Source organism: Solanum verrucosum, unplaced genomic scaffold (genome assembly GCF_900185275.1).
Source record: "Solanum verrucosum unplaced genomic scaffold, falcon-dt-bn FXZP01000144.1, whole genome shotgun sequence".
Taxonomy (NCBI): domain Eukaryota; kingdom Viridiplantae; phylum Streptophyta; class Magnoliopsida; order Solanales; family Solanaceae; genus Solanum; species Solanum verrucosum.
Genome location: NW_026020773.1, coordinates 760865 through 783438, shown reverse-complemented (window position 1 = coordinate 783438; position 22574 = coordinate 760865). Strand labels below are relative to the sequence as shown.

General features: G+C 32.3%; 3 protein-coding genes and 1 pseudogene across 7 annotated transcripts in view; 3 read left to right on the top strand and 1 right to left on the bottom strand.

The window, feature by feature from the left end:
• Positions 1–12983, top strand: part of LOC125813033 (receptor-like protein Cf-9 homolog) — a 45639-nt pseudogene extending 32656 nt beyond the window's left edge.
• Positions 1–22574, bottom strand: part of LOC125813040 (vacuolar protein sorting-associated protein 2 homolog 3-like) — a 142273-nt gene that overhangs the window by 25044 nt on the left and 94655 nt on the right. The gene's annotated exons all lie outside the window — the stretch shown is intronic.
• The window catches only part of LOC125813037 (receptor-like protein Cf-9 homolog), a 127167-nt gene that overhangs the window by 39715 nt on the left and 64878 nt on the right, over positions 1–22574 (top strand). The gene's annotated exons all lie outside the window — the stretch shown is intronic.
• Positions 9348–12721, top strand: LOC125813032 (receptor-like protein Cf-9 homolog). The gene is made up of 3 exons (XM_049492524.1): positions 9348–10233; positions 10306–11136; positions 11281–12721. The coding sequence occupies exons 1-3, from the start codon at positions 9446–9448 to the stop codon at positions 12719–12721; spliced, it is 3060 nt and encodes a 1019-aa protein (XP_049348481.1). The 5' UTR covers positions 9348–9445.

Sequence of the window (22574 nt, the reverse complement as noted above, 5' to 3'; positions counted from 1 at the left end):
ATGATAAAAATAGTAACTGATACTCAATACCACTTGATGATATTGTATTTGATACTAAATGAAACGTCATATATTCATTATATGTTATTTAAGTATCATGTTTAAACTATTTTATAATATCATACACTGTTATACAAATTACATCCCATCAAAATAATTTCTACTATATAATTTGATACATTAATTGCAATATATTGAAAAACCAAAAAAAAAATCAAAATTAGGATTTTATGTATAATTTCAGAAGATTTAAAGCAAGCTACAAAACAACATGATAATGTATCGACAACAATGTATCAAATAATGTATCATCTTTTTACCCCAACAAATCAAATACCATACCACATGATAAAAATAATGTATCGGCTTATTTCGACCCAACACACCATAGACCATATCAAACATAAAAAATCGTAAGAAAATTCTGCCGCCATGGATTGAACTGCCAGAAGGTATATGGGATTACATATTGCAGAGGCCACGAAATGCCAATAGAGATATGAAATCTGCACAGAAAGTTTAATTTTGCACTATGTGGAGGCGAATATGCAGGGAAACTTACATGTGGAGAATCATTGATATAGGGATACTTGGATACTCTTAGCCATGTCTTACGACTTAGAGAAAGAGGTAATTTCTGGTACTTGTTTGTTTTCCTTGTTTTGAATTGTTTAAATTTTCCGTATGCATCAGGAAATAAAGAAGAACAAAAATAAAATTGAACAAGAAGATCATGGAATCTTACCTATTGAGTAGTTTGAATCTGATTGACTAGAGAGAGAATCCTTTTGAAAATCAAATTGATACGAAAATTGTAACTGATAAGATTTTGTGGAGAGAAATTAGGGAGAGATTAAAGGAGTGAAAAAAAAGGGAAACTATGAAAAATAAAGGTATGCATATAGTTAATTTATCCATATTAAAGTGATGATGAAAAAGCAACCCTTCGTGTGGGCCCAACCTCACTCTTTGGACAATTTGCTAGCCACTTCTTTCCTCAACATATATTATCATTTCTTTCCTTTATATTTTTCAACTTACCATTATTTATTTATCTAAAAACATTGTTTAGTTATTTGTATTATTTATTAACATTAACGTATGGACATTATATTAAAAATATTTTTAGCGGTAATAGCTTGATTGTCGCTAAACATGTACTTTTGATGACAATTAGCTCTCTTTGTAAGTGTCCCTAAAGCCTATAACAAAATTGAATCTAATGACAATTAACTAATGTCGGTAAATGCTTTAGCACTCTTTGTTAATATTTATATTTATTGCTGCTAAAAATTGTTTTTGTTATATTGGGAAGAAATTAAATTTTTGTTTGGTTATTATCATTTATAACGTAAGATTTATATTGATACTTACTGGATTTATTAGCAATTTTTTTTAAACGTAACTTGCAACATTAAATTAAATCCATATTTATTAGTATAATCTTACATTTGAATTTTTAGTTTTATAAGACAAATTACATAATTAAACATCCGTATTTAGTTCGAGTTATTTTAAGGTTGTAGTAGTTCAGGAATGAAACTAATAATTTGCGTCGAATTTATGAGTGTCTTTAATACTTCTCTCTAAAAAATTGTATGATATAGTCTGAAATTAAATTAATATATACAAGTATTCAAATTCCTATAGAGTGCAACATAAAATTTCAATAAGAAAAAATATTATTGGATTTAATAGTATGAAAAAATAAAATTGGATTTAATAGATATAAAATGAAAATATTATATTGGGAAAATGCATAAGTACCCCCAACTTATGCCCGAAATACCAGAGACACACTTATACTATAGTAGGTCCTATTGCCAGATCTGAGAGTTTTAAGGTTGACATTGAATAAATTGCATGGACCTATAAGATCTTCAGGGGCTGAAATCGTGTTTCCTGATCTTCGAATCATAGATCTCTCTAACAATGCCTTCTCAAAAGACTTACCAACGAGTCTGTTTCAACATTTGAAAGGCATGACGACTATTGATCAAACAATGAAGGCACCAAGTTCTAAGGGAAGTCGAGTATACTACCAAGACTCAGTAGTTGTTGTAACAAAGGGATTGAAGCTTGAAGTTGTGAAAATTTTGTCTTTATACACAATTATTGATCTTTCAAACAATAAATTTGAAGGACATATTCCTAGTGTTCTAAGAGAGCTCATTGCGATTTGTGTACTTAATTTATCTCATAATGGATTGCAAGGCTATATACCACCATCACTTGGAAGTTTATCTGTAGTGGAATCAATGGACCTTTCGTTTAACCAGCTTTCGGGAGAGATACAACAACAACTTGCTTCTCTTACGTCTCTTGAATTCTTAAATCTCTCTCACAATTATCTCCAAGGATGCATCCCTCAAGGACCTCAATCTCATACCTTTGAGAGCAATTCATATGAAGGTAATGATGGCTTACGTGGATTCCCTGTTTCAAAAGGTTGTGGCAATGATCCTGTGTTAGAGACAAACTATACTGTGTCGCTAGAAAGAAATTCTGAATTTTTCAATGATTTTTGGAAAGCAGCTCTGATGGGCTATGGCAGTGGACTATGTATTCGCTTATCCGTAATATATTTCTTGATCTCAACGGGAAATCTAAGATGGCTTGCAAGAATCATTGAAGAACTGGAACACAAAATTATCATGCGAAGGAGAAAGAAGCAGTGAGGTCAAAAGAGTTACAGAAGAAGAAATAATCACTTCTAGACAAGTTACCAGTAAAGAAGAATTTGATTTCAGAATTTCAGGTATTCAAGCTAAGCTTTACACTAATCTTTTTTAGTTTATTCTAACAACTAATATATTAGGTTTTATGCTTTTTTGTTATAAACAAAATACTTATTAACGCTTGATACGAATTGCTAGTAATCAGTTGGAAACTGTGAGAACAGAGGCTAAAAATTTATAGTGGTATGACTCACTTATTCTTTTTCAGATTTTCAGATGCCAAGAATACGAAGACGCTGGCGTAATGGATTTTGTTCTTCCTATGTTGCAGCTTATGATGTTGGATTTGATTTTTAGTTTTATAAGCTTTTCTTCAGTTGGGAAAATGTATTATTATGACTTTTGATGATATACAATATATAAATGTTGTTTGTATTGAATGATGTGTATGCATTTCTCGGATCAATAATACTCACCTCAAAGAATCTGAATGAATGGAGGAAGATATTTAGCGCACGATAGAAGAGAGAGAACAAGCAAAGAAGAATACGTAACAACCTAGGGCGTAACTGGTTAACTCACACCCCAAAGCTAGTTATTATGGTGGGAGAGGCCAAGTTTTAATTTTTTGTGATAATGTTGATGTGGAAACAGTGAGGTAGCATACAATACACCCTTGTGGTCCGGCCCTTGGCTTAGCCTTTTACTATACAAACAGGCTTACTCAAAGTAAACAGCACTGGCAAGACAGAATCTTGTAAAATGACCCTGAAAAACAGGGAAGTTTCGTATAATCTCTTAATTTTCTTTGCTCTTCATTTATTTGGCTATTTATTTATTTGATAAGATTGAATAAAAAATTCGGGCTATTTTAATAGTTTTACAACTTATGGAATTTTTATGTTTATGAGAAACTATACAACACAAAAATTTCATATTGCATGTCCAAACAAAACTTCAATTTCATCTAATGATACCATATCGCATGGCCAAACGGGCCCTAAAAGTGGTCATGATTAATGTCCAATAACAAATCTATTTTGGCCACTTTGATTAAGTCCTTGGCTGATTAGACCTCTAACACAAAACAAAAAAAATTGTCTGATAGCAGACAAATTAGCAAATTTGGATAAAACGCGTTTCCTGTTGATGTGATATCATGTGAAGAACCATAAGTAAAGGTAGTGTGATATATATGAAAAGTTATACAAGCTCTAAAATCGCAAAAAAAAGTGTATCTCATGAACACACACTATGCACTTTCAAGAACAGTCATCAGAAACAAAATCTGGACATACCTCTGATTGTAAAGCAGAAATTTATTGGCTTTAAGACGTAGAATTGTTGGCTATAGTCCATTACTTTAAAAATGAAAATGAGAACCAGACATGATTGTATTAATATGTAATAACAAAACTATTATGGCCACTTTGACTAAGTCCTTGGCTGAAGGAGAATTGTTGGCTTTTCATTTTTTAAAAGAGCTTGAAAATAATTCCACACCATCATTATCTAACGAAAATATAACTTGAATTGATTAAGTGATTTTATATGTGAAATGACAATAATTAAGTAATTCTTATGTAACAAAACAAAGAAAAGTGACGTTTCGAATAGTTGAGTGATTATGTGAAAAATCAACTCTTGACATCTACTACATGAATAAGAGATAATGTAGCCAAGAGTTTTATTGATCTATAACTGAAAATTATTGGATATGATCCACTACTTTAGAGATAAGATTAGATAATCAGACATGTTTGTATCATACATTAAAAGTGATCATGACCGATGTCTCATAACAAAACTATTTTGGCCACTTTGACTAAGTCCTTGGCTGACGGAGAATTGTTGGCTTTTCATTTTTTAAAAGATCTTGAAAATAATTCCACACCATCATTATCTACCAAAAATATAACTTGAATTGATTAAGTGACTTTTTACGTGAAGTGACAACAATTAAATAATTTTTCTATTACAAAACAAAGAAAAGTGAATTTCTGAATAGTTGAGTGATTATGTGAAAAATCAACTCTTGACATCTACTACATGAATTAGAGATAATGTAACCAAGAGTTTTATAGATCTAAAATTGAAAATTATTGGATATGAACCACTACTTTAGAGATAAGAATTAATAATCAGACATGTTTGTATCATACATTAAAAGTGATCATGATCGATGTCTCATAACAAAACTATTTTGGCCACTTTGACCAAGTCCTTGGCCGACGGAGAATTGTTGGCTTTTCATTTTTTAAAAGAGCTTGAAAATAATTCCACACCATCATTATCTACCGAAATTATAACTTGAATTGATGAAGTGACTTTTTAAGTTAAATGACAACAATTAAATAATTTTTCTGTTACAAAACAAAGAAAAGTGAATTTCTGAATAGTTGAGTGATTATGTGAAAAATCAACTCTTGACAACTACTACATGAATTAGAGATAATGTAACCAAGAGTTTTATAGATCTAAAACTGAAAATTATTGGATATGATCCACTATTTTAGAGATAAAAATTGATAACCAGACATGTTTGTATCATACGTTAAAAGTGGTCATGTCATGACCGATGTGAAATAACAAAACTATTTTGGCCACTTTGACTAAGTCCTTGACTGAAACAACTCAAAATTTGACTTGAGAATGAATATATTTTCTCTGATAGCAGCCAAATTTGCAAAAATTGAAGAAAACGCATTTATTGTTGATCTTTAATTTATTTTGTTTTTCTTCTTGGGACTAGAGAAATGTGTTTAATTATTCTTTGCGAAAACAATCTTATGTAGCTTACTCTCTCTATGCATTGTTTGAATTTTCAAGAGCCATCCTTTAATTTTTATCGTAAATTCAAGGATGCAATCTTTAAATTTTTAAAATAAAATTTATATATTTAAAAACTACATAAAAAATACTATAAGTCATAATAATTGATCCACAAACAATCTTCTAAGTGGTCACGTTTAAAGTGAAGAATTAGAGTTTTTAATATTCAAAAACCATCCTCGGAGGTTGACATAGCTTAGTCTATCTCAAATAAAACACTATTAAGAAATTCCTTTTATATATTTGTAAACTCGATTTGAGAGTCAATGAAATTTAATTTTATCAAAATATTCAAGCATGAGAAAGTTTAAACTTATGGAGATCTCATAAAAATAAAATATCCTTTGCAATATGACTTTATTAGGCAGATTGAAAAATCACCTAATTTTTACACATTTCATTCAAATTGAGATGACGATAGTTCAAGTAGGGAAAATACATAACTTATTATTCGAATGTAAAACTCGCAAAAAAAAGTGATATTCACATATATTTTTGACCATTATCTCATAATTTTCTTTATTCATTTTTCAAAAGTTCCACATCATGAGACATCAACATCTAGCAGATTCCAACAAAATAAAACACCCTTCTCAACACGGCTAAGACAGATTGAAAAATGACAATATTTTTTAAAAGACAAAAACAAACAACCAAAATTTGTAACAAAGACACTACGAATTAATCATGATATCATCTAAGACTGAGAATTGTTGGATATGATCCACTATTGTAGAGATGAGAATTGAGAACCAGACATGTCTGTATCATACATTAAAAGTGATCATGACCGATGTCTGATAACAAAACTATTTTGGCCACTTTTGACTAAGTCCTTGATTGAAACAACTCAAAATTTGACTTGAGAATGACCACATTTTCTCTGATAGCTGCCAAATTTGCAAATTTGATAAAAACACGTTTCCTGTTGATTTGAACTTTATTTTATTTTTCTTCTTGGGACTAGAGAAATGCGTTTAATTATTCATTGCGAAAACAATCTTACGAAGCTTACTCCCTCTATCTCAATTTATAATGTATAGTTTGAATTTTCAAGAGCCAAATCCTTTAATTTTTATCGTAAATTCAGGCATGAAGTCTTTAAATTGTTAAAATAAATTTATATATTTAAAAACTACATAAAAAGTACTATAAGTCATAATAATTAATCCGCAAACCATCTTCTAAGTGGTCGCATTTAAAGGGAAAGAATTAGATTTTTTAATATTCACAAACCATCCTCAAAGGCTGAGATATCTTAATCTATCTCTAATAAAACGCTATTAATTTGCGATCCAATTTTCTTCAAGGGTCATTACCTATTCTAACAAATTCCACAAGATACTTCATATCAAAAAATAATCCGAGTGAAGAAATTCCTTTTATATATTTGTAAAATCGATTTGAGTCATTGAAATTTAATTTTATCAAAATATTCGAGCATGCAAAATTTGAAACTCTTGGAGGTCTCATAAAAATAAAATACCCTTTGCAATACGATTTTATTAGGCAGATTAAAAAATCACCTAATTTTTACACATTTCATTGACAGACATGCCACTTACGATAAAATTACGCTCACACCTCGAAATCCATAAATCTCAGTTGTTTGTGAATAATTTGTGTTTCAAATTGAATTGACAATAGTTCAAGTAGGGAAAATAAATAACTTATTATTCGAATGTAAAACTCGCAAAAAAAAATAATATTCTATATCTACTATATTAGAAGAGCCAGTGGAAATGTTGGTATCAACATGCCTGCTTGGCGTTTTGAAGGGTATTTTAGTTATTTAAGTTTCAATTGACCAATTGTCTCGGCGGAAAGTTCTATTTCTTATAGATGTTTTGTTATATTTTGTCTGTGTAGACGTTTTTGCCATTATGATTAGTGTATATTAAAGTGATGATGAAAAAGTTACCCTTCGTGTGGACAATTTGCTTGCCACTTCTTTCCTCAACATATATTATCATTTCTTTCCTTTATATTTTTCAACTTACCATTATTTATTTATCTAAAAACATTGTTTAGTTATTTGTATTATTTATTAACATTAATGTATGGACATTATATTAAAAATATTTTTAGCGGTAATAGCTTGATTGTCGCTAAACATGTACTTTTGATGACAATTAGCTCTCTTTGTAAGTGTCCCTAAAGCCTATAACAAAATTGAATCTAATGACAATTAACTAATGTCGGTAAATGCTTTAGCACTCTTTGTTAATATTTATATTTATTGCTGCTAAAAATTGTTTTTGTTATATTGGGAAGAAATTAAATTTTTGTTTGGTTATTATCATTTATAACGTAAGATTTATATTGATACTTACTGGATTTATTAGCAATTTTTTTTAAACGTAACTTGCAACATTAAATTAAATCCATATTTATTAGTATAATCTTACATTTGAATTGTGAATTTGAATTTTTAGTTTTATAAGACAAATTACATTAATTACATAATTAAACATTCGTATTTAGTTCGAGTTATTTTAAGGTTGTCAGTAGTTCAGGAATGAAACTAATAATTCGCGTCGAATTTATGAGTTTCTTTAATACTTTTCTCTAAAAAAATTGTATGATATAGTCTGAAATTAAATTAATATATACAAGTATTCAAATTCCTATAGAGTGCAACATAAAATTTCACTAAGAAAATATAATATTGGATTTAATAGTTTGAAAAAATAAAATTGGATTTAATAGATATAAAATGAAAATATTATATTGGGAAAATGCATAAGTACCCCCAACCTATGCCCGAAATACCAGAGACACACTTATACTATAGTAAGGTCCTATTACCCCCCGAACTTATTTTATAAATAATTTTCTATCCCTTTTCGGCCTACGTGGCACTACCAACCAGATAGCTTGAAAAAATTGTCAACACGCGCTAGACCCAGAAGATAGTGCCACGTAGACCGAAAAGGGATAGAAAATTATTTTTAAAATAAGTTTGGAGGGGGGGGGGGTAATAGGACCTTAGTATAGTATAAGTGTCTGAAATTTCGGGAATAGGTTGGGAGGGAGGGGGGGGGGGGTACTTATGCATTTTCCCCATTATATTATGAACAACAGTAGTAGTCAAAACATAAATAAATTTCATGCCTATTAAAAAATAATAATTGACATGACTATTTTACTGTTCTATCCATATTAACTACGTAATGTTTAATATTAAATCTAGAAAAATGAGTTGGAGAATAAATAATTAATGCTAACGTTAGTAATGAAAAATAGTAATTTTCTTTTCTTGATATATTACAAGTGACAAATAAAAATAAAAATCTATTTTTAAAATAATGAAATTGTAAAATTGAACAAGGAGAGTATATCATAATTGAAATTGTTAGGCCGTGTGCAGCACGGGCGTTCTTCATCTAGTTTTGACCATATATTATCTCTTAATTTTCTTTGCTCTTTCATTTATTTGGCTGTTCATTTTTCAAAAGTTCCACATCATCAGACATCGATAACTAGCAGGTCCAATAAAATTATAACACCCTTCTCAACACGCCTAAGACAGATTGAAAAATGACAACATTTTCTCAAAGACAAAAACAAAACAACCCAAATTTGCAACAAAGACATGACAAATCATCGTAACGTCTAAGACTGAGAATTGTTGGATATGATCCACTACTGTAGAGATGAGAATTGAGAACCAGCCATGTATGTATCATACACTAAGAGTGGTCATAATCAATTTGTGATAACAAAACTATTTTGGCCACTTTGATTAAGTCCTTGCCTGAATTAGACCTATAACACAAAACAATCCAAAATTTGACAAGAGAATGGCAACATTTTTTTCTCCGATAGCAGCCAAATTAGCAAATTTGGAAAAAACGCGTTTCCTGTTGGTCTTTAATTAGTATAAGTTACATACAATATCAAATCCTATGAATCCGAAACAATAAACTCAAAATATGATGATGGTTTCTAGCAAAACATTCTCTTCGCTTCAGTTTTTCACTCTTTTGTACCTCTTTACAGTTCCTTTTGCTTCCACTGATGAAGCAACTGCCCTCTTGAAATGGAAAGCAACTTTCAAGAACCAGAATAATTCCTTATTGGCTTCATGGACGCCAAGTTTTAATGCATGCACAGACTGGTATGGAGTTATATGCTTTAATGGGAGGGTAAACACGTTGAATATTACAAATTCTATTGTCATTGGTACACTCTATGCTTTTCCGTTTTCATCCCTCCCTTTTCTTGAAAATCTTGATCTGAGCATGAACAATTTCTCGGGAACCATTCCACCTGAGATTGGTAATCTCACTAATCTCGTCATTCTTAACTTGAACATCAATCAGTTTTCAGGAACAATCCCACAGCAAATCGGTTCACTAGCCAACCTTCAGACCCTCCGTATATTTGACAACCATTTAAATGGCTCTATTCCTGAAGAAATAGGTTACCTAAGGTCTCTTACTAAGCTATCTTTGGGTAGGAACTTTCTTACTGGTTCCATTCCTGCTTCATTGGGGAATTTGAACAACTTGTCTCATTTGTATCTTTATAATAATCATCTTTCTGGCTCTATTCCTGCATCATTGGGGATTTTGAACAACTTGTCTCATTTGGATCTTTATGATAATCAGCTTTCTGGCTCTATTCCTGCATCATTGGGGAATTTGAGCAACTTGTCTCATTTGTATCTTAATAATAATCAGCTTTCTGGCTCTATTCCAGAAGAAATAGGTTACCTAAGGTCTCTTAGTTTCCTACATTTGAGTAATAACTCTCTTAATGGCTCTATTCCTGCATCATTGGGGAATTTGAGCAACTTGTCTCATTTGTATCTTAATAATAATCAGCTTTCTGGCTCTATTCCTGCATCATTGGGGAATTTGAGCAACTTGTCTCATTTGTATCTTAATAATAATCATCTTTCTGGCTCTATTCCTGAAGAAATAGGTTACCTAAGGTCTCTTAGTTTCCTACATTTGAGTAATAACTCTCTTAATGGCTCTATTCCTGCATCATTGGGGAATTTGAGCAACTTGTCTCATTTGGATCTTTATGATAATCAGTTTTCTGGCTCTATTCCTGCATCATTGGGGAATTTGAGCAACTTGTCTCATTTGTATCTTAATAATAATCAGCTTTCTGGCTCTATTCCTGCATCATTGGGGAATTTGAGCAACTTGTCTCATTTGTATCTTAATAATAATCAGCTTTCTGGCTCTATTCCAGAAGAAATAGGTTACCTAAGGTCTCTTAGTTTCCTACAATTGAGTAATAACTCTCTTAATGGCTCTATTCCTGCATCATTGGGGAATTTGAGCAACTTGTCTCATTTGTATCTTAATAATAATCAGCTTTCTGGCTCTATTCCAGAAGAAATAGGTTACCTAAGGTCTCTTAGTTTCCTACATTTGAGTAATAACTCTCTTAATGGCTCTATTCCTGCATCATTGGGGAATTTGAGCAACTTGTCTCTTTTGTATCTTAATAATAATCAGCTTTCTGGCTCTATTCCTGAAGAAATAGGTTACCTAAGGTCTCTTAGTTTCCTACATTTGAGTAATAACTCTCTTAATGGCTCTATTCCTGCATCATTGGGGAGTTTGAGCAACTTGTCTAGTTTGTCTCTTTATAATAATCAGCTTTCTGGCTCTATTCCTGCTTCATTGGGGAATTTGAGCAACTTGTCTCTTTTGAATCTTTATAATAATCAGCTTTCTGGCTCTATTCCTGAAGAAATAGGTTACTTGAGTTCTCTTACTTATCTATATTTGGGTAATAACTCTCTTAATGGATCTATTCCTGCTTCATTTGGCAATTTGAGAAATCTGAAAAATATGATTCTCGATGATAACAATCTCACTGAGGAGATTCCTTCATCAGTGTGCAATCTGACATCACTGGAAGTGTTGTTTATGTCGAGAAACAACTTGACAGGAAAAGTTCCACAATGTTTAGGTAATATCATTCGCCTCAAGGTTATGACGATGTCACATAATAATCTCAGTGGAGAGATCCCTTCATCTATTTCCAATTTAACATCACTACAAATTCTAGATTTGGGCAGAAACAATGTGGAGGGAGCAATTCCACAATGTTTTGGCAATATTAGTAGCCTCCAAGTTTTTGATATGCACAACAACAAACTTACAGGGACTCTTCCAACAAATTTTAGCATTGGAAGTTCACTTATAAGTCTCAACTTGCATGGCAATAAACTAGAGGGAAAAATACCTCGATCTTTGGCCAATTGCAAAAAGTTGCAAGTTCTTGATCTAGGAGATAATCATCTCAATGACACATTCCCCATGTGGTTGGGAACTTTGCCAGAGCTGAGAGTTTTAAGATTGACATCGAATAAATTGCATGGACCTATAAGATCTTCAGGGGATGAAAGCATGTTTCCTGATCTTCGAATCATAGATCTCTCTAACAATGCCTTCTCGAAAGACTTACCAACGAGTCTGTTTCAACATTTGAAAGGCATGACGACTATTGATCAAACAATAAAGGAACCTAATTATAAAGGAGGTGGATTCTACTACCAAGACTCGGTGGTTGTTGTAACAAAGGGATTGAAGCTTGAAGTTGTGAGAATTTTGTCTTTGTACACAGTAATCAATCTTTCAAACAACAAATTTGAAGGACATATTCCTAGTGTTCTAGGAGATCTCATAGCTCTTCGGGTATTGAATATGTCTCACAATGGATTGAAAGGTCATATACCACCATCACTTGGAAGTTTATCTGTACTGGAATCATTGGACCTTTCATTTAACTGCCTTTCGGGAGAGATACCACAAGAACTTGCTTCTCTTACGTCTCTTGAATTCTTAAATCTCTCCCACAATTATCTCCAAGGATGCATCCCTCAAGGACCCCAATTTCATACCTTTGAGAACAGTTCATTTGATGGTAATGATGGATTACGTGGATTCCCCGTTTCAAAAGGTTGTGGCAATGATCCTGTGTCAGAGACAAACTATACAGTGTCTGCGCTAGAAGATCAAGAAAGAAATTCTGAATTTTTCAATGATTTTTGGAAAGCAGCTCTGATGGGCTATGGCAGTGGACTATGTATTGGCCTATCCATAATATATTTCTTGATCTCAACTGGAAATCTAAGATGGCTTGCAAGAATCATTGAAGAATTGGAACACAAAATTATCATACGAAGGAGAAAGAAGCAGCGAGGTCAAAAGAATTACAGAAGAAGAAATAATCGCTTCTAGACAAGTTACCAGTAAAGAAGAATTTAATTTCAGAATTTCAGGTATTCAAGCTAAGATCTATACTAATCTTTTTTAGTTTATTCTAACAACTAATATATTAGGTTTTTTGCTTTTTGTTATCAACAAAAACTTATTAACGCTTGATACGAATTGCAAGTAATCAGTTGGAAGCTGTGATAACAAACGCTAAAAAATTATAGTTGTGTGACTCACTTTCTTATTTTTTCAGATTTTCAGGTGCCAAGAATAAGAAGATGTTGGCATAATGGACTTGGTTCTTCCTATGTTGCAGCTTATGATGTTGGATTTTATTTTTAGTTTTATAAGTTTTTCTTAACTAGGGAAAATGTAATATTATGAATTTTGATGATATACAATAAATGTTGTGTGTATTGAATGATGTGTACGCATTTCTCGGATCAATGATACTCACCTCAAAAAACTTAGAGAGCTGAATGAATGGAGGAAGATATTTAGAGCACGATAGAAGAGAGAGAACAAACAAAGAAGAATACGTAACAACCTAGGGTGTAACTGGTTAACTCACACCCCAAAGTTAGTTATTATGGTGGGAGAGGCCAAGTTTTAATCTTTTGTGATAAGGTTGTTGTGGAAATAGTGAGGTAGCATACAATACACCCTTGTGGTCCGGCCCTTCGCTTAGCCTTTTATTATACAAACAGGCTTACTCGAAGTAAACTGTTTTTGTCTTTTGCATTCATCAATAATGTTCCTTGTTGTGCTCGTAGCACTTTGAAACTTTCCTTTGCGAATTGCAATAATGTTAGTTTGAAACATTTGTCTGTTCTATTTCCAGATACAAGGGGGTATACTAGATAGATCAAAGTGGGATAATCTATTCGAGGTAGCTGATAATTCACAGGATGCATTTAATAGCTCAACCAACTCTGGAACAAATGTTGCACAAAATGGCTCATTACCATGACTATGGTGTACTCATGCAACAACAGGTTGCCAATATGACTCAATCACAACAACAGTTACAACACGAAGCGTTGATGCTGCAGCAAATGGCTATTGTGCCTCTGCAACATCAAACTGCTGCTATGACTCAACATAATGAAGGAGAGATTCAAGAACAGGAAGCACAAAATCAAGAAGATATAGCTAATGTTCCTCAACTACAACTACAACTACAACTACAACTACAAATTCATGTTTGTGTTAGCAGTAAATGTAATCAGGTTATCCATCAAATCAAGATGTTGCTCTCTGTTCAATTTCCTAAAGAACAATTCTTGCATCAATGGAAAAATATTGGATATGGTCCCTACTTTAGAGATAAGAATAGAAAACCAGACATGTTTGTATCATACATTAAAAATGGTCATGACCAATGTGTGATAACAAAACTATTTTGGCCACTTTGATTAAGTCCTTGCCTGAATTAGACCTCTAACACAAAACAATCCAAAATTTGACAAGAGAATGACCACATTTTCTCTGATAGCAACCAAATTTGCAACTTTGAAGAAAACGCATTTCCTATTCTTTTTGGACCAGAGATATGTGTTTAATTACTATTTGCAAAAACAATCATATGAAGATTACTCCCTCTATCTCTATTTATAATGCATAGTTTGGATTTTCAAGAGCCAAATAGTTTAATTTTCACCAAAAATTCAAACATGAAGTCTTCAAAAAATTTAAAATAAAATTTATATATTTTGAAACTACAGAAAAAGTACTATAAGTCACAATAATTTATCCACAAACCATCTTCGGAGTGATCGCGTGTGAAGTGAAAGAATTGGAGTTTTTAATATCCAGAAACCATCTTCGGTGGTTGAGATATCTTAATCTATCTCTAATAAAACACTATTAATATCCAGTTTTCTTCAAGCCTATTCCGACAAATTCCACAAGATACTTCATCATATCAAAAAATAATCTCAGTGAAGAAATTCCTTTATTTGGAAAATCAATTGAGAGTCATTGAAATTTAATTTTATCAAAATATTCGAGCATGAAAAATTTGAAACTCTTGGAGGTCTCATAAAAATAAAATACCCTTTGCAACACAACTTTATTTGGCAGATTGAAAAATCACCTAATTTTTACACATTTCATTGACAGGCGACTTACTATAAAACTACGTTCACTCCTCGAAACCCATAAGTCTCAGTTGTTTGTGAATAATTTGTGTTTCAAATTGAGACGATGATAGTTCAAGTAGGGAAAATAAATAGCTATTATTCGAAAGCAAAACGCGCAAAAAAAGTGATATTCAAATTTAATTTTGACCATTATCTCTTAATTTTCTTTGCTCTTCATTTATTAGGATATTCATTTTTCAAAAGTTCCACATCATTAGACATCAATATATAGCAGATCCAATAAAAATATAACACCCTTCTCAACATGGCTAAGACAGATTGAAAAATAACAACATTTTATCAAAGAAAAAAACAAAACAACACAAATTTGCAACATATGGAGAGAAGACATTACGAATCATCGTAACGTCTAAGACTGAGAATTGTTGGATATGGTCCACTGCTGTAGAGATGAGAATTCAGAACCAAACATTTTTGTATCATACACTTAGAGTGGTCATGATTAATGTGCAATAAGAAACTTATTTTGGCCACTTTGACTAAGTCCTTGGCTGATTAGACCTCTAACACAAAACAACCCAAAATTTGACTTTATTTGGCAAATTGAAAAATCACCTAATTTTTACACATTTCATTGACAGATTGGCCACTTACCATAAAATTACACTCATGTAACATCCGGCAATATGAAATAATTGAAGAGGCTTAGAATTGGAAATTTTCATTTTTGGAAAGAATTTAAAGTTTTGGAAATTTTGGCCAACTTTGAACAGCCACAAATTCTAGCTCAGGATGAGTTAGGTGGAATTCCAGTTATGGTTGCAAAGTTCGTGGAACGACCTTTCCAACGCCACCGAGTTTTCTCGATTCCGAGTTCGTATGAGGGAGTTATGACCTTCGAAAGTTGGGCAGTTGACAAGGAGATCCGTCCGGGAATCATTAAGGGCATTTTAGTCTTTTCCCTAGCCAATTCTTTTGAGCCCATATTGTTGTATTAGGATGATCTTTGGATCATTTTTGTCCCATTTTTGGTAAGAGAAAGAGTTAGGGTTTTTGTGATTGAAGAAGAGAAGAAGGAGAAGAAGAAGAAGAGAAGAAAGAGGAGATTTGTCAAGACCATTGTGGAAATTCGTCGGGGGTGATCCCTATCAAGGTATGTGAGTTTTCCGTGTGGGTTGATCCTTTCCCCCACACACCCCAAGTATATTCCTTGCTTTGAGAAAAGATTGGGAGTTTGTTATTGAAGTGTTGAAGTTGTTAGTTGTTAGTTGTTGTTGAGGTTGTTGGTGGTGTTGTTGAATTTATTGTACGTTGTGAGACATGATTGGGTCGTATATTTAAGTTGAAACCTATTGTATGTTGAGGGGATTATGATTCTAAGAGCTATGACCCTTTAGAGGTTGATCTACCATCGATTTGCAGAAGTTTCTGGGCTGTCGATCCCCATCTACGGGACTGACCTACGGACCGTAGATAGATCAACGGTCAGTACTGGTCAACCGTCGATTGGGACAGAAGTTGGGGTTATGGGGCGTCGATCTACGGTCCGTGACCTGACCTACGGACCGTAAGTCCGTACCGTAGGTCAACACTTAGTCTTTTTCTTAAATGAATTCTGGGGAAAATCTCTGACGCAATCTACGGACCTGCAGTACGGACCGTAAGTCCATCTACGGTCCGTCGATGGCGACCGTAAGTCCCATCTGTGTCACCAGAAATCTGAAGTCTCAGCCAAGTTTCCCCTCTTCTTTTCTCACTTTCTCATGCATGTTCCAAAGTAATTCACCTATGTTTTATAGTTGTTTTCGACGTTCCAAAGTGCGTCTAAGTGTTCAAGAATCCTTCCACAACATGTGATCGAACACCTTGAATTCATAATTCCGATTCAAGGAAAGATAGTTCCAAGTCAAGTGAAGTTTCAAGTCGAGTAAGAGTCTTAGTTTCAAGCTGAGTCATGAGTTTAAAGTTGAATTCTCTTCAAAAAAAAAAGGAAAGAAAGCTATTAGGGAACTAAGTATTCCCAAAGGAGGTCGTAAATGCTTTTATATTTGAATAAGAAGGGAATCATGTTTTCTTTCCCCAAAGGAGCCTTTGGGCTAAAGTTTTGAGTAATTATCTCAATCAAAGAAAGAAGTTATTTTAAAAGCATGAGCCAAAGTAATTTTGGGAGTAGTATTGAGCACCGAATTGGGGGACACGAGTTCATATTAACTCAACTCTCCCTAAGAACCATGTGCCAACATGGGACTTGTCGTATCATTCTTTTTAGATGATCACGCAAGATTAGGCTAGTGGATCCACTAAGCAAAAGTAAGGTCCTATATCGATGGCAAGGTATAGGATGGTCCTTTGGCAACGTGAGGTAAAACGTTGTATCATCACTAAGGCTCGTAGTGGTGGTTGTCGGTTAAAGAACCTCCCACAAAAGCTGTTTTAGGTTTATAAAAGAAAAGTGGAGTTTGTTGTTATTTTATCCTTAACGATCTAAGTTGTTTACATTCTTTTACAAGTTTTATATGTGTGGCTCGTGTCTTATTGCTTTACTTTGAGTCCAGTTATGTATATGAGTCGTTCAGAGTCAAGGTAAGTGATCTCTTGTTCTCCTTTCAAGCTTAAGTTGTGGTTCAGCTTTTCCAGCTCACATATTCGTACATTCCATGTACTGATGCCAGTTGGCCTGCATCGTCTTATGATGCAGATACAGGTATCCCGGATCAGCATCCTGCACGTCGTTGATCCAGCTGAGCACTCCAGAGTCTATGGTGAGCCTCCTTGCATTCCGGAGGACTCAATTGTTTTGTGTACTTAGTTTTGTTCTATTAGGATGTTGCGGGGTCTGTCCCCACATCCATCTCAGTATATTAGAGGCTTCAATAGACAGTTAGACAGACAGTCAGTCAGTTAGTTTTGAGTCTCTTATCTATGTATATATGTAAGTATTCTATTTTGAGACTCGAGTTGCCTTTTTGGCCAGATATGTATCATTTAAGTTGTTTATGCCTCTGCATAGCATTGAGTTATTTTGTTGAGTAGGTTTCCGCTGAGTTAAGAAAGCCAGGCCAAGGGTTCGCTTGGGGCCAGCAATGGTCTCCGAGTGCCGGTCCCGCCCAGGGTGTAGGCTCGGGGCGTGACAACTCACTCCTCGAAACCATAAGTCTCAGTTGTTTGTGAATAATCTGTGTTTCAAATTGAGACGATGATAGTTCAAGTAGGGAAAATAAATAACTTATTATTCGAATGTAAAACTCGCAAAAGAAGTGATATTAAATTTAATTTGAATATATCATTTAAATTGATCGAATGACTTTATACGTGAAATGACAATAATTAAGTGATTTTTCTATTATAAAACAAAGAAAAGTGACTTCTGAATAGTTGAATGATTATGTGAAAAATCAAATCTTGACGTCTACTACATGAATTAGAAATAATATAGTCTAGAGTTTTATTGATCTAAAACTGAAAATTATTGGATATAATCCACTACTTTAGAGCTATGAATTGACAACCAAATGTGTTTGTATCATACATTAAAAGTGGTCATGACCGGTGTCTCATAACAAAACTATTTTGGCCACTTTGACCAAGTTCTTGACTGAAACAACTCAAAATTGGACTTGAGAATGACTATATTTTCTCTGATAGCAGCCAAATTTTCAAATTTGAAGAAAATGTGTTTCCTGTTGATATTTAATTTATTTTGTTTTTCTTGGGACTGGAGAAATGTGTTTAATTATTCTTTGCGAAAACAATCTTATGAAGCCTATTCCCTCTATCTCAATTTATAATGTATAGTTTGAATTCTCAAGAGCCAAATCCTTTTATTTTTGTTGTAAATTTAGGCATGAAGTCTTTTAATTTTTAAAATAAAATTTATATATTAAAAAATTATATAAGTCATAATAATTGATCCGCAAGCCATCTTCAAAGTGGCCGCATTTAAAGTGAAAGAATTAGAGTTTTTAATAATCACAAACCATCCTCGAAGATTGAGATATCTTAATCTATCTCTAATAAAACACTATTATGAAATTCCTTTTATATATTTGTAAAATCGGTTTGAAATTCATTGAAATTTAATTTTATCAAACTACTCGAGCATGAGAAATTGAAACTTTTGGAGGTCTCATAAAAATAAAATACCCTTTGCAATACAACTTTACTAGGCAGATTGAAAAATCATCTAATTTTTACACATTTCATTGATAGATAGGCCACTTACTATAAAATTACGTTCACTCCTCGAAACCCATATGTCTCAGTTGTTTGTGAATAATTTGTGTTTCAGATTGAGACAACGATAGTTCAAGTAGGGAAAATAAATAACTTATTATTCGAATGTAAAATTCGCAAAAAAAAAGAAAGTGATATTCAAATATATTTTTGACTATTATCTCTTAAATTTCTTTGCTCTTCATTTTTCGAAAGTTCCACATATCAGACATGAATATCTAGCAGGTTCCATAAAAATAAAACACCCTTCTCAACATTGCTAAGATACATTGAAAAATGAAAACATTTTCTCAGAGACAAAAACAAAACAACCGGAATTTGCAACAAAGACATAAGTGTAGTGGTGGAAAATGGGCGGGTTGGATCAAATTTGGGCGGGTTGAAAATGGGTAATAATTCAATCCGCCCATATTTTATATGGGTAAAAGTGGATTGGGTAACAAATGGGTTGGGTAAAATACTAGTTTACCCATATTTAACCATATTTTCATGAGTAAATAGTACTCTACTTAAAAATTCAACATGGAGAAAATATTTTAGTTTTTTTTTAGATGAAATATGTTGAAAATGCTTCATTTAGTTTTATTGTATCATAAAAGTAAAAAAAAAAAACTTAATTTTTTTTTCGGGGTTGGGGGGGGGGGGCAAGTAGGGGGGGTTGGGGGTGGATCGATGGTAGGGATGAAAAAATAAAATTTTGAAGTTGAAAATATTTTTTAAAAACAAACTTAAAATTATTTTTTTGGGGGGGTGGGAGGGGGCTGGTACGGGGTGGGGTGGGTGGTGGGATGATCGAGGGTAGGGATGAAAAAATGAAATTTTGAAGTTCAAAATATTTTTTAAAAATAAACTTAAATTTTTTTGGGGGGTGGGTCGAGGGTTGGGGTGAAAATGTTTTCCTTCATACCAAACACACCCTAAAATATGCTTAATGCACTTTAAGCAATGTCAATACTAGTACATGATTTGCTTGTTTTACACTATTATTTATTATCGAATATAAAATTAAACAAATAAAAAAAATATAAGTATAATTAACAAAAGAAATGTACATTTAAAATAGATATATTTGGAGGGCCAAAGACTTCACATTTTTAATTATAGAGAAAAACAATTAGTTTTATAGAAGAACATAAAAAGGAAGAGAAGTTACAATATATTTGGTAATATCATGAATTTTGAGTGAATAAAAGTTTGAAGCTTAACTCATTTGGCTAATCCATACTTTACCCATATTTTTATGGGTTGAATATGGGTACCAATCCACATTTTACCCATGTAAAAAGTCACTTACCCAACCCATTAAATATGAGTGGGTTACCAAAATATGAGCTCATTTTGCCAACACTAGACATAACGAATATCGTAACGTCTAAGATTGAGAATTGTTGGATATGATCCACTACTATAGAGATGAGAATTGAGAACCATAATAGTCATATTTACTTGGGGGGAAATGGGTGTAAATGTGTAACACATGGATAAAATTAATAAAAAGACCAAAAAAAAAAAGTCCAAATTTAACTTAAAGAATAATAATATTAATTCTAATAAAATACAAACAGGAAAAGTGTGAATTAAAAAGAGAAAAAGGGCGGCCGAATTCACAATATTTTGAGACAACACTTAACGAATTATGACATGAATTATCATTAATAGGAACCTAGTGTTAAGATATTTATTTGCTAAATTATTAAAATTGATTTGGCTTTTCTTTTTTTCAAAAGTTTTGCTTGAAAAAGTTCCACATGGTTAGACATCAATATTAATTGAATATATCATTTAAATTGACTGAATGACTTTATACGAAAAAATGACAATAATTGAGTGACTTTTCTGTCACAAAACAAATAACAGAAAAAATGACTTTAAATAGTTGATGATAATATGAAAAGTCAATACTTGACATCTGCTATATAAAATCTCATTAGTCAAATTAAAGATAATGTAGTCTAGAAATTTATTGGCTTTAAGACGTAGAATCGTTGGCTATAGTCCATTACCTTAAAGATGAAAATGAGAACCAGACATGTCTGTATTAATATGTAATAAAAAAAACTATTATGGCCAATTTGACTAAGTCATTGGCTGATGGAGAATTGTTGGCTTTTCATTTTTTAAAAGAGCTTGAAAATAATTCCACACCATCATTATCTAACGAAAATATAATTTGAATTGATTAAGTGACTTTATACGTGAAATGACAATAATTAAGTAATTTTTATGTAACAAAACAAAGAAAAGTGACTTTTCGAATAGTTGAGTGATTACGTGAAAAATCAACTCTTGATATCTACTACATGAATTAGAGATAATGTAGCCAAGAGTTTTATTGATCTAAAACTAAAAATTATTGGATGTGATCCACTACTTTAGAGATAAGAATTGATAATCAGACATGTTTGTATCATACATTCTAAGTGATCATGACCGATGTCTCATAACAAAACTATTTTGGCCACTTTGACCAAGTCCTTGGCTGACGGAGAATTGTTGGCTTTTTCATTTTTTTAAAAGACCTTGAAAATAATTCCACACCATCATTATCTACCAAAAATATAACTTGAATTGATTAAGTGACTTTTTACGTGAAATGACAACAATTAAATAATTTTTTAAAACAAAGAAAAGTGAGTTTCTGAATAGTTGAAAGATTATGTGAAAAATCAACTCTTGACATCTACTACATAAATTAGTGATAATGTAGCCAAAAGTTTTATTGATCTAAAACTGAAAATTATTGGATATGATCCACTACTTTAGAGATAAGAATTGATAACCAGACATGTTTATATCATACGTTAAAATTAGTCATGTCATGACCAATGTCTAATAACAAAACTATTTTGGCCACTTTGACTAAGTTCTTGACAGAAACAACTCAAAATTTGACTTGAGAATGACTATATTTTCTCTGATAGCAACCAAATTTGCAAAATTGTACAGAAAACGCATTTCTTGTTGATCTTTAATTTACTTTGTTTTTCTTCTTGGGACTAGAAAAATGTGTTCAATTATTTTTCGTGAAAACAATCTTATGAAGCTTACCCCCTCTATCCAAATTTATAATGCATAGTTTGAATTCTCAAGAGCCAAATCCTTTAATTTTTATCATAAATTCAGGCATGAAGTCTTTAAAATTTTAAAATAAAATTTATATATTTAAAAACTATGTAAAAATTACTATAAGTAATAATAATTGATCCACAAACCAGTGGTCGCGTTTAAAGTGAAAGAATTAGAGTTTTTAATATTCACAAACCATCCTCGAAGGTTGAAATATCTTGATTAATCTCTAATAAAACACGATTAATTCCTAAAGAAATAGGTTACCTAAGGTCTCTTACTTACCTACATTTGGGTGAGAACTCTCTTAATGGCTATATTCCTTCTTCATTGGGGAATTTGAGCAACTTGTTTGGTATGTATCTTAATAATAATCAGCTTTGTGGCTCTATTCCTGAAGAAATAGGTTACTTGAGTTCTCTTACTTATCTATATTTGGGTAATAGCTTTCCTAATGGATCTATTCCTGCTTCATT